This window comes from Podarcis muralis, chromosome 3 (assembly GCF_964188315.1).
Source record: "Podarcis muralis chromosome 3, rPodMur119.hap1.1, whole genome shotgun sequence".
In the NCBI taxonomy this organism is placed as follows: Eukaryota; Metazoa; Chordata; class Lepidosauria; order Squamata; family Lacertidae; genus Podarcis; species Podarcis muralis.
Genome location: NC_135657.1, coordinates 3,740,646 through 3,753,864, shown reverse-complemented (window position 1 = coordinate 3,753,864; position 13,219 = coordinate 3,740,646). Strand labels below are relative to the sequence as shown.

General features: G+C 44.6%; 1 protein-coding gene across 2 annotated transcripts in view; it reads left to right on the top strand.

Moving 5' to 3' along the window:
• The window catches only part of LOC114594935 (uncharacterized), a 40,860-nt gene extending 32,483 nt beyond the window's left edge, over positions 1-8,377 (top strand). For both annotated transcript variants that reach the window (XM_077925383.1, XM_028725229.2), the window contains 2 exons: positions 3,733-4,478; positions 7,753-8,377. In XM_077925383.1, the coding sequence (XP_077781509.1) occupies positions 3,733-4,478; positions 7,753-7,794 (788 nt within the window). In that variant the 3' untranslated portion in view covers positions 7,795-8,377. The remainder of the gene's footprint in view (positions 1-3,732; positions 4,479-7,752) is intronic.
• Positions 8,378-13,219: the final 4,842 nt, after the last annotated feature.

Here is a 13,219-nt window from a genome sequence, read left to right as displayed (position 1 = left end):
CCTTTAACTTACTAAGGTGCACAGTGGGAATCAGGGATGCATAATAATAATAATAATAATAATAATAATAATAATAATAATAATAATAATGTATACCCTGCCCATCTGGCTGGGTTCCCCCAGCCACTCTGGGTGGCTTCCAGGAAAATATTAAAATACAATAATTCATCAAATATTAAAAGCTTCCCCTAACAGGGCTGCCTTCAGAAACATTAGTTCTTTCTTTACATTTTCTGCCTGCGTTGTGCTTCAAACCTCCGTGCAAGTGAGGAACTGGAAACTGGTAAGTAACTTCAACATCATCCTTCAGGGTTCACTTCCCCCCACCCAATTGCCACTTAAAATCTATTTATTTGCTCAAGGCCTATGGCACAGAGGTGCAGTGGAGTTTTTTAGCCTTTAATTTCTTGAAGAGGCCTCTTACCTGTCCTACAGGGGGTTGCAAGCGGGTGGGTGTGAATCTGTCAAGTTAAGTTCCTCTCCATTTCTCACTTTTCCAACCTTAAACTCGGTTCTCTACAGTTCCACATCACTTGTGCATTTCCATTCTTGCTACAAAGTCCATGTGAAAATTCATCGGTATTTTAGTGCAAACCTCTTCTAATATATATAGTAGAGCTTTGTTTGCAAATTCGCCTCTATTTTTTTTGCAAAGCATTTTCCCGTAAAACAATGTATTTTCTACTTGTTCTTTTCACCAATACATGCATTTTTTTCATGCACGCTTTGCAATGGTTTTGTACCCATTAATATATTGCAAAATTCGGAGGAGCCTGCATTTCAGTTGGAGTATTGATCTGGAAAGTGCTGATGAGGTAGATTTGCCTTTAAATGCGAACCGAGTCAAATTTCTTCCCATCCCTGGTTACAACCGTATAACCACAAGACCTTCAAATCCAATAAAACGATTTATAAGCAAACCAAAGAATGTACCATCAGACAACAAGGCTGGCCCCAACGGGGAGGGGAGGGGAGGGGAACCACACAATTTTTAACTGTCCAAAAGCCAGTGCATCTTCAGCAAAGGATGGAAACTGTATAATGAGGATGGCTGATGCAACTCTATGGGGAGGAAGTTCCACATTTTGGAAGCTGCTACGGTTTAAATAGTTTTAACAGTCCAAGTCTGCTGCATTGCGCTTGCCATCTTAAGGCTGACTATTTGCCTTCGGAGCCTCCTTGAAGAGGGCTGGGATACCATAATAATAATATTCATGACAATAACAACAATTAATAATATCATCCGTTCCCTCGACGTATCCTTCAATATTTGGGTTCCTTTAATCTTTTTTTTAAAAGTTTTTTTTAATTAACAATTTCAACATATCAAAATATCAAAACATATCATATTCATTATTTCCTTCCCTCAGCTCCTCTCTCTGATTTTTCAGCACATATAATTCTCTGCATACTGTGAAATGGCATAAATCCTTATATTATCTATCTGCTATGTTGACAATCAATAAATTTGTGTATGTTTATTCAAAACCTGCCAAGGAGTCGAATTCATTTTGTTGTCTTTTTAAGTAAGTTGTAAGAAGTTCCCGTTCTTCTTTCAAGTCACAGTTGTCCTTATCTCGCAGTTTATACGTTAGTTTAGCCAGCTCTGCATAGTTCATCAGTTTCTCTTGCCACTGTTCTTTTGTCGGGGTTTCCTCATTCTTCCACCCTTGTGCTATCAAGACTCTTGCCGCTATTGTTGTTGTTGTTTAGTCGTTTAGTCGTGTCCACCTCTTCGTGACCCCACGGACCAGAGGACGCCAGGCCCTCCTGTCCTCCACTGCCTCCTGCAATTTGGTCAAACTCATGCTGGTCGCTTCGAGAACACTGTCCCACCATCTCGTCCTCTGTCGTCCCCTTCTCCTTGTGCCCTCAATCTTTCCCAACATCAGTGTCTTCTCCAGGGAGTCTTCTCTTCTCATGAGGTGGCCAAAGTCTTGGAGCCTCAGCTTCAGGATCTGTCCTTCCAGTGAGCACTCAGGACTGATTTCCTTCAGAATGGAGAGGTTTGATCTTCTTGCAGTCCATGGGACTCTCAAGAGTCTCCTCCAGCACCAGAATTCAAAAGCATCCATTCTTTGGTGATCAGCCTTTATGGTCCAGCTCTCACTTCCATACATTGCTACTGGGAAAACCATAGCTTGAACAATATGGACCTTTATTGGCAAGGTGATGTCTCTGCTTTTTAAGATGTTGTCTAAGTTTGTCATTGCTTTTCTCCCAAGAAGCAGGTGCCTTTTAATTTTGTGACTGCTGTCTCCATCTGCAGTGATCATGGAGCCCAAGAAAGTAAAATCTCTCACTGCCTCCATTTCTTCCCCTTCTGTTTGCCAGGAAGTGATGGGCGCTGTTGTAGCATACATGAATAAATTCTTTATTTTCCTTGGTGGGCCTTGTCCTACAATCCCTAACAGAAATGCTTTTTTTAACAAATGTCATTCTAAACATTTTCTTTGATTCATTGTGTATCATTTCCCAAAATTTTTTAAATTGGGTTCCTGGAATCAGTGGCGGAGCAATATGCTGCAGCCCCTGGAGCGGAGAACAGGCGGGGGTGTGGCTGGCACGCGTCCTGGCAGTGTGGTGCGTCGCCCGGGTGTGTGTGCGTGTGGTGCAGCACAGCGCTGGAGCACAGTACGCGTCCCGCGAGGCAGCCGTGATGGCGCCCTTTCTCCAAATGGCACCCAGTGCGGTGTGCTCCCCCTCCCCCCTCCGAACACCAGTCCCTGGAATGTGCACCTGGAATGTGCACCAGCAAATGACACTGGCCTGGTGCACATGTTTGGGTTTAAATTTCCAGTTTACCATGATCCCTACTGCATTAGCTTTCTTGCTGGGAGCTTATTATTTAAGGGAGCATTTGTTGATGATGTGCATTTATTTTTAAAAAACGAGTTATATTCTCCCCCCCCAAAAAAAAGTACTCAAAGCAACATGTAATTAAAATGCCTATCATTCCCACTTCTAAAGAAAATAGAATAGAAGTATTTAATGACTATTTAGTTAAATATGTTAAGTTAAATTAATTGGGAAAAGCTTGCAATCACTAGGCTTAGGACTTAAATAAGTAATGTGATGAATTATCATGTTTAATGCGGAATTGGGAAGAAAAAGAGATGTTAAGTGATTAAGTTAAGATTAGAAGAACTTTGAATTGGAAAACCGTTAAAATGATATGCACTGAAATTCAGCTAGGGGGATACGAGGAAGTCACTTAACAATGTTAAGAAGATTAGTTTTAATAAGGTTATGATTTCTGTTGTCTGTTTATTTGTTAGTGTGTTTTTAATTTTGTGAAAACCAATACAATTTTTTTGGGGGGAGGGGGAGAAAATAGAATAGAAGTGTGTGGGGGAGTACCTGCAGGATCAGATATCCACGGACCTCCTCAATATAAAAAAATTTTTAGCGATAACAAATGGGCTCCTCTTGACCCTAGTGGACAATTTCAAACAACATGAAAGAGCACCAGACCACAAAATGAACAATTCCTCTGGTCCAGGTGCTATAAATCACCCATTACATACCAATAAATCACGGGGGGGGGGGGGGAGGGAATCAGAGCCCCAGAAGAAGAAAAGCAAAAACATTAAAAATTTAAGGATGTCCAGGATAATTCACCACACCTGTAAGAAGCAGTGGCAGAAACTTTTTAATCTATTATCATCTCCTGCCACAACTGGAACAAAGAAAGCCAGCTGACGATGTATTAATGCATCTCATTATCTGCAGGTAGCTCTTTGGCCAGTCATCAGGCGGAGAGGCAAACGAATGGTTTCGCTGCAGACTTCGAGCACAGAAACGCCAGCTCCCCAAAAGAAATGCGGGCGGTTAGCTCAAACCACCAAACTCTGGAGAAGGTCGGAAAGTCGGATCCGCACCACCTGGGACCATCAGGAGCATCGTGCACGAAAGCAACTTCCCCGAGCTCGTTGCAGTTCAGGAAACTCCCGATGACCCCGAAGGAGGCCCGTGTATCTGAAGCGCAGCCCCTGAATGGGAACATCGACAACCAAGTTTACGAAAGCATCGAGGATGGAGAAAGGGCATTATATACCAGGGACCAGTTGGAAAGAAGGCAGGGCTCTGACTTGACAATCATTAGCAGCGCAGGTTGTGGTGCAGCCCCAGGGGACCCGCTTGCAGGATCCGCCGAATCGCGCAGGAGGGACACGAGGACTATAGGGTCCAGTGGGGTGCCAGTACAGCCACCTACAGCCTTGCAGGGCAGCGAGTCCCTGGGCCAGGTGCCGGGACCGACACCCGAGGGAGCGGCCCCCATCCAGACCAGCTATGACATGGAGAAAAGGCTGAGCGCCATGTATGCCAAGGTGTGCAAGAGGCCCAGGCCAGCGCAGGAGTGGCAGCCGGCAAACCACCGCAAGGCCCCCGAACAGGAAGAGGAGGAGCCGCCCCCCATCCCAGAAAAGCACTTTGAGAACATCTACGAGACCTTGAGCCTCGATGCTGAGATGCAGGTAGGCTGCCTTGTGGGATCAGGCCCAGTTACACCCAAGGGGGCGCCTTCAAGGGTCTCTTGCATGTGTGAATAGGTCATCACAGGTAATATGGCCGCACACATCATCCATAGGTCATATCCAATTTACTGGTGTGTTGTTGTTGTTTTTTGTTTGTTTGTTTGTTTGTTTGTTTGTTTATACCCTGCCCTCTCCTCCTCCATGAATTTGTCCAATCCTCTTTTAAAGCCATCCCGGCTGGTGGCCTGCACTGTCTCCTGTGGCAGTGAGTTCCACAGTTTAACTACCTGCTGTGTGAATAAGGACTTTCTTTTATCTGTCCTGAATCTTCCAGCCTTCAATCTTGTTGGATAGCTATGAGTTCCAGTGTTATGGCAGAAGGAGAAAAACTGTTCTCTCCCTTCTCTCTCCATGCCAAACACAGTTTTGCAAACTCGCCTTTTCCCTAAATAATGATGATGATGATGATGATAATTTCTTTCTACCCTGCCCATCTGGCTAGGTTTCCTCAGCCACTCTGGGCGGCTCCCAACAGAATATTAAAAACACAATAAAACATCAAACATTAAAAACTTCCCTGAACAGGGCTGCCTTCAGATGCCTTCTAAAAGTCTGGTAGTTGTTGTTCTCTTTGACATCTGATGGGAGGGCGTTCCACAGGGCGGGCGCCACTACCGAGAAGGCCCTCTGCAGTGTATTTGTTCTGCTGGCGTTATATTATGTTTTCTTTTTATTTATATGCCGCCTTCCGTCCAAAATCCTGCCAACCTAGCAGTTCAAAAGCATGAAGTGCAAGTAGATGAATAGGTACCACTCCAGCGGGAAGGTAAACGGTGTTTCCATGTGCTGCTCTGGTTCACCAGAAGTGGCTTAGTCATGCTGGCCACATGACCCGGAAACTGTACGCCAGCTCCCTCGGCCAATAAAGCAAGATGAGCGCCACAACTCCAGAGTCGGTCACGACTGGACCTAATGGTCACGGGTCCCTTTACCTCCGTCCAAAAAGGACAACCCAAGGCAATTCACAAGCAATATAGGCACCAATGCAAAATGATACAATAAAAACCAAACAAAATCTTCACATTTCGAAAGTATTTGAATACATACATTGGAACATCCATGCTGATGTTTAAGAGTGCTGCTGTAAAATATGATTTTTTTTATTGTTTAGTTTTTTATTTGTGGTGTTTTTAGTATAGTAAGAAACCACTTGGAGACTGCATATGTGGATCAGGGAATCTGATCCCTCTCACGGTGTCAGCCAAGAAGTAGATAAACAAGAAGCGTTCTTACATAATAATAATAATAATAATAATAATAATAATAATAATAATAATAATTTATTTATACCCCGCCCATCTGGCTGGACTTCCCTAGTACTTTATTCCATATTCACAGAGAGAGACGAAGGAATGCCGTCTCTCAGATAATTGCTCTGAGTAAATCCCCACCCTCTCCGTCTCTCCTATTCTACGTCATCCCTGCACTGGCTGGTCTGTGCTTTCTGCCTCTGAGCTTTCTGTTCTCCTACTTTCAATGCCCGCTGAGTTCTGGGAGAAGAGGGATCCGGATTGCTTTCCAAGGACACTGAATCTGTCAGCTTCTTCTTCCTCCTGCCCTTCTCCCAATATTTCCCAGCTTCTCCGCTCTGCAGCCTCTGAGCTATGACCTTCTGCAAACCGCCGTTCTAAATCTATACCGTCTCCCCTCCTCAGTCCAGTCCCTGACAATATGAAGGCATATACAGATCACCTAAATAAATAAAACCAATAAGGAGATCGCTTGTCGTGGGATAATGCCCCTGAACTCATTTCAACCTCTGATTTGATTGATACTCTGTGCGTGATTCAGAGGCTGAGAAAGCCTTGCCACCTTCCGCCGCAGTGAAGGAGCTCCTGACTCATCCGTCTTTCATCTTGGAATTAAATGATTACGGAAACAGTATCTGGATTGTTATCACTGCAGGGAAGAGCTCACGGATTCATAGAGAACAGCAAATAATGGGTAGTCTTACTTATTTGATTATTTATATATATTTTTAAATGCCCTGCCCTTTTTCTTTATCAAATGAACGTAGATTGAAAGTGGCTTAGGGAAAATAGTGAACTATTTCTAACGCAATTATTAAAAAAAACAAAAACAAGTTATAACAAGTTAGGATAAAAACCGTTTAGGCAGCTGAAATGATTTCCGTTCCTATGGGCGGCTTGCCCCAGGCGCCCGGGCTGCATCCTCCGCCGCTGACCAAGAGTAGTAATAATAATATAATAATAATAATTTATTATTTATACCCCACTCATCTGGCTGAGTTTCCCCAGCCACTCTGGGCGGCTCCCAATCAAGTGTTAAAAACAATACAGCATTAAATATTAAAAACTTCCCTAAACAGGGCTGCCTTCAGATGTCTTTTAAAGATAAGATAGCTGCTTATTTCCTTGACATCTGATGGGAGAGCGTTCCACAGGGCGGGTGCCACCACTGAGAAGGCCCTCTGCCTGGTTCCCTGTAACCTCACTTCTCACAATGAGGGAACCGCCAGAAGGCGAAAAGCAGGGGTGGAAAGCAGATCATGCTTTTTTTTTTTGAAAAAGGGAAGTGGGTGTTGAAACAAAGCCGCTGATCGTTTGCCAATCGGGGAGAGAGAAAAGGGACACTAGAGATAAAGGAGGCTGCCTGGGAGGGGGGAGGTAAAGACAGCAAACTTGCAAGGAGAGGAGACAGGAAGAGTAAAACAAGCAATGAGGAGAGAAATTAGAAAAAAGGAGGAGCGAAAAACTGCTCCAGCTAAGGAAAAGACACTAAGGTAAACAAGAGGGAAGGGGGTGTTGAAAGGAAACAGTTGATTGGCAAGCGGTCGGGGAGAGAGATAAGGGACGCTAGCAATAAAGGAGGCTGCCTGGGAGGGGGAGGTAAAAGCCCATGGATCCTCAGGATTTTTGCATTGGGTCACCCCAAATTCACCATCAGATCACATAGCATGTCCATGGCTACAGCCTGCACCAAAAAAATCATGCACCCACTGTTTCGTGGGGCCGCAATGGTGTAAAAACGTGGTTACAAAGCACGGATCCACATGGATTCTCGGGATTTTTGCATTGGGTCACCCCAAACTCACTGTCAAATCACATGTCTGTGGCCACAGCATAAACCACAAAAATCATACTTCCATTGTTTTGTTCAGAATATTTTTTTTCTTGTTTTCTTATGGAGCGAAAAATACGGTAAACCCTCAAGCTTTGCTTTCCTCATTCCCCTTCTTTCTCTCTTTCCACAGGGAGGCGAGACACCGGGTGCCATCGCGCCAGCGGAGGTATGAACCGAGGTCGGGGTGACGGAAGAGCAGAGGCAAGACTCTGGAAAAGACTGGAGACACACATGCCCCCCAGAGCTGCCAAGGCTCCTTCCAGGCCCCTCGGACGGAGGGCAGGCGGAAAGGATTTTGGGACCCAGAAAGCATTTCAGGAGTTGGGTTCTCCTCTGCCCCAGTAGACATTTTCCACGGGACCTGACGGGTGGAGGGCTTTGGATGGTGGTGGTCTTCTGTCGTAGGGTGCGGGGGTTGTGGTGGTCCGTGGGTCTTCCAAGAGTCGTACAGGAGCTTGTTGTCACATGGAACAACAGACTCGGGCTCAAAACAAGCACAGCTGAATCCTTTTTATTTATACCCTGCGTTTTCCACAAGCGCGTCGGTGATTCCAATTGTTTATAATAAAGCTTTTTAATATCGCTAGAGCACAACACTAAATATAATAATAATGCAATGATTAAAAGTTAACTCTACATTTATTTATTATTTATTTCATAAAATTTGTGCACCGCCTGATTGTAAAAACAAGCAAACGAAAAAACCTCAAAGCAGTTTACGAAGAGAATAAACCAATAAAATTATCAGCTGGAAACCACAGAAGGAACTCTTTTTTGTTTGTTTCAGTCTTGGCCGCGAACTCCCTGGATGGTCTCAGGGAATTCGCTTTCCCAGCCTCAGTGCTCATCTGCAAAATGGGCACAACAGAAGCCTGTTGCATGGAGCTTTCCTGTGGATGTGCAAATCAACATGTGTGGCTTGAATTCAAAGGGGCTTTTTGCAAGGACTCCCCAGTCCATGATGCTCCAGTTTTTTTAATAGATAGATAGATAGATAGATACAGTGGTACCTCGGGTTAAGTACTTAATTCGTTCCGGAGGTGCGTTCTTAACCTGAAACTGTTCTTAACCTGAAGCACCACTTTAGCGAATGGGGCCTCCCGCTGCCGCCGTGCCGCCGGAGCACGATTTCTGTTCTCATCCTGAAGCAAAGTTCTTAACCCGAGGTACTATTTCTGGGTTAGCGGAGTCTGTAACCTGAAGCGTATGTAACCTGAAGCATCTGTAACCAGAGGTACCACTGTAGATGATAGATAGATGATAGATAGATAGATAGATAGATAGATAGATAGATAGATAGATGATAGATGATAGATAGATTAGATATAGATAGATGATATGATAGATGATAGATGATAGATGATAGATGATAGAGATAGATAGATGATAGATAGATAGATAGATAGATAGATAGATAGATAGATAGATGATAGATAGATAGATAGATAGATAGATAGATAGATACCGCATTTGCAAATATTTGGTAAGTTATTCACAGATAATCTTATCAGGCTGCCTGAAGCTTGTGCACTGAGATGAGAGGTGTGTTACTACTCTTAACATTTTGGATTGCAAACTTGTCCTTTGGTCATTTTTTGAAAAATGATTATTCATGCTGATTTCAGCAGCCAGACGCACTCTAGGAAGAAAATACGAATGCATATGCCCCCAACGCGTGACCCTGCCCCCAACACGGGAAGATCAATGAGGCCATTGTCTTCTGCCCCAGTTCCCTTCTCCCCTCCACCCCAAAGACTTTCCCTCAGCGCTGCTCTATCCGCCTTGTAAAACGACAAAGGGACGTTATGTTGAGGCACTGCTGGAACGGGAAACAATGGCAGGCCATTCAGAATTCGGGATCTGGGGCAGCCCAGATGTTGTGATCCTTGCTTGGCGGAGAGTACTGGCAGTTCCTGAGCATGGAATGTAAGAACGTAAGAAAAAGCCGATGGATCAGCCCTGGTCAGAGTCGTGGTCCAGAATATCTGGAGGGCACCGGGATGGAGAAACCAGTTTTATTGTGACTTGCAAATGCAGCGGTGGTGTCTGGATATTGCCTGGAATAAGGGGCGCCTTTGCTCAAAATTCAGCAGCTGCTCATAGAATTGGAGAGTTGGAAGGGACCCTGTGGGATCATCCAGTCCAAACCCCTGCAATGCAGAAATATGCAGCTGCAACCTTGGCGTTATCAGGATCTCTTCTTTGGCGATCCCTCGTAGCCGAGTAAGATTGTGTTCCATAAACACGGTTTTAACAATGAGTCCGTAAGTGACTGTGGAGGCCAATTCTGGATCCACATATCCTTCCACAGTGGGGACATTGGTTTCCGGGCAGGAGTTGATCACGGTGTGGATTTGCCAAGTGTGCCTTCCTCTTGGCACGTTTCTCCCTTGCGTCCTGAGTTCGAATGTCTTCAAAGCCCATGACACCTTTGGTAAAGGCTGTTCTCCAACTGGAGCGCTCGCAGGCCAGTGTTTCCCAATTGTCGGTGTTTATACTACGTTTTTAAAGATTTGCCTTAAGAGAGTCTTTAAACCGCTTTCGTTGACCACCAGCATTGCGCTTTCCATTTTTAAGTTCGGAATAGAGTAGCTGCTTTGGAAGGCGATCATCAGGCATCCGCACAACATGACCAGTCCAACGAAGTTGATGTTGAAGAATCATTGCTTCGACACTGGTGATCTTTGCTTTTTCCAGTACACTGGTATTAGTTCGCCTAATATCAGGTGAACTATCAGGATTACATTCTAATCAACAAAGAGAGATGTTCAGAGCTTTGCCATCCTGCCTAGTAGCCATCGCTAGCCCTCTCCTCCTCCATGAATTTGTCTAATCCTCTTTTAAAGCCAACTGGGTTGGTGGCCGTCACCAGGGGCGTAGGAAAGGGGGGGCGGTCTGCCCAAAGTGCCATCATGGAGGGGGGAGACAAATTATCAAGGAACTATTACTGCCCTAAGGGATGTGGGTGGCGCTGTGGGTTAAACCACAGAGCCTAGGACTTGCCGATCAGAAGGTCGGCAGTTCGAATCCCTGTGACAGGGTGAGCTCCCGTTTCTCGGTCCCTGCTCCTGCCAACCTAGCAGTTCGAAAGCACGTCAAAGTGCAAGTAGATAAATAGGTACCGCTCTGGCGGGAAGGTAAACAGCGTTTCTGTGCACTGCTCTGGTTCGCCAGAAGCGGCTTAGTCATGCTGGCCACATGACCTGGAAGCTGTACGCCGGCTCCCTCGGCCAATAAAGTACGATGAGCGCCACAACCCCCGAGTCAGCCACGACTGGACCTAATGGTCAGGGGCCCCTTTACCCTTATTACTGCTCTACTAGGGTGGTTCATAAAAATCATTTTTTTAAAAAATGCCTGCTCCAAAGGTCCTACCTTACTACACTAGGGATTATATAGCTACATATGAAATTCCATGCACATCAGTTAATATCTTGACCCTCCTCCACGAAAATAGCTGTTTACTTGGCCGTTTTCCTATGTCGTTAAGGCTGAAATTTCAACAAAGCCCGTGCCTTTGCTAGACTCTTTTCGGGCACCTGCTAAAAGCATTCTTCTTTAGGCAAGCATACCTAGATGCTTAGGACATTGAAGTAATTTTAATCTTAATATTGTAGCTTTTGTATGTTTTAAAGCCAGGTTGTTGTTTTTTCTTGATTTCGCTTCTGTGGTGTGTGATTTTTGGTGTGTTTTTTGTTATGGTAAACCGCTTTGCAGGTTTTTTTAAAAAATAAGTTTTATTAAATAAATAAACAACAAATATAAATAAAATAACACAACCCACCCTGTAGATTTAAGTATCTGTCCATAGTCGCCTACTTTGTTATCAGAGGCTCAGAATCCAGACACCTTTGTAAGAAAATATGAAATAACGTAAATCCATTTTTGCAAACCATTTTAATAATAATAATAATAATAAATTGGGGGGGTGACAAGAAATGTTCCGCACTGGGTACCACCTGACCTTCCTACACCTCTGGCCGTCACTGCCTCTTGTGGCAGTGAGTTCCGCAGTATGTGTGCTGCATGACGAAGGGCTTTCTTCAATCTGTCCTGAATCTTCAGCGCCAGTGGATTTCTGCAAGTTCTAGTGTTACGAGGGAGCATAAGGAAATTTGGAGGAAAACCGCATAAGTCTGCAGAAGCACAAGACGTCTTTTTGAGGGGGAATTCGCCCTCTTCTGAAAAAGAGCCCGGTGGGGACTGAATATCATTATCATTTTTAATTTGTATACCACCTTTCTATCTTACAATACTCAAGCTGAAGAAACAAAAAATGTACATTTTATAACAATCTAATGCAATACAAAAATATGACTTTAAAATAGGCAACCTCCATCTAAAAAGTAACATTCAACAATCATTAGAATAGTATAAAATAATAATATCAACATATAAAAGTTAAACAGAAATCCACTCAACAGTTACAATAATATCTAAACTACAATCAATAAAACAACGGCAAGCCACAGTACATAAAACAATACGATACACATTGAGAAGCAGAAAGTGAGGCAAGGCAGGTGGAAGGAGGCCTTGCCTAATGGAGTCTCTCCCTCATATGCTGTGTGGGCCCAGACTGCAGGGTGCTGAGGGGGGGGTGGCGGGTGGGAATGGAATGGAGTATCCTGGGATCAGGCAAAGCTGGCTGGCTGGCACCCTGAACCATAGCTGTCAACTTACAGATTTGAAAATAAGGGATCAGCAGCCAAAATAAGGGATTTTAGTCAACCAGCAGCCAAACGAAGCCTCAAGCGGTGGTTCCCACAGCGCAGCAACCCGGCAAAGGGGATGCAGCAAGGAAAACCACCATCACCTCTCAGCTGGGAAGCGCTGAGCAAAGGCGAGTCCCCAGGCAAGGCGGCAGATTTGATCGGCACAAGGCATGCAAGCTCCACCCCCCAGTCGTTCTTAGACTCCTTATTGGGTGAGCAACGCAGCCAAGCAACACAGTTGGAGCCTCCCTCCTCCCTGGCCGGCAGGGAGGGAGGGAGAGGAGCTGCTTCCTTTGAAACCCGGGAAATTTAAGGGACATCCATCAATAAGGGACAGCAGCGGGACACAGCACTGGGATAAGGGACTTTCCCACCAAATAAGGGACGGTTGACAGCTATGCCCTGAGCAGGACCACTCAACAAGGCAACCTTCTCTTTCTTGTTTTTCTGTTGCATTTTATAATGTTTTACGGATACATCTAGGAAATGTTGCTTGGAAGGTGGGTAAGAAATCTAACAGTTGGAGTAGTGGTAGTAGAAATAAATGTCATGAAATAAAATTATTATTATTATTATTTGCATGCATACCCCATGTTTCTTCCAAGGAGTTCAAAGGGGCAGGCATAGTTCTCATCCTCCTCTCTTCACAACAACCCTGGGAGGTAGGTTAAGCTGAGAGGCAGTGACTGGCCCAAGCTCACCAAAGGAACTTCATGGCTGAACGGGAATTCGAACCCTGCTCTGCCAAGTCGCAGTCCAGCGCTCTAACCACAGCACCACAAAGGGAGGCTCTTTGAAGGCAGTTTACTACTCTAAATACAAGGAATGATAGGTAAAATCTATAAGAGAATGATTACAAATAAGAAACAGACAAGACAACTT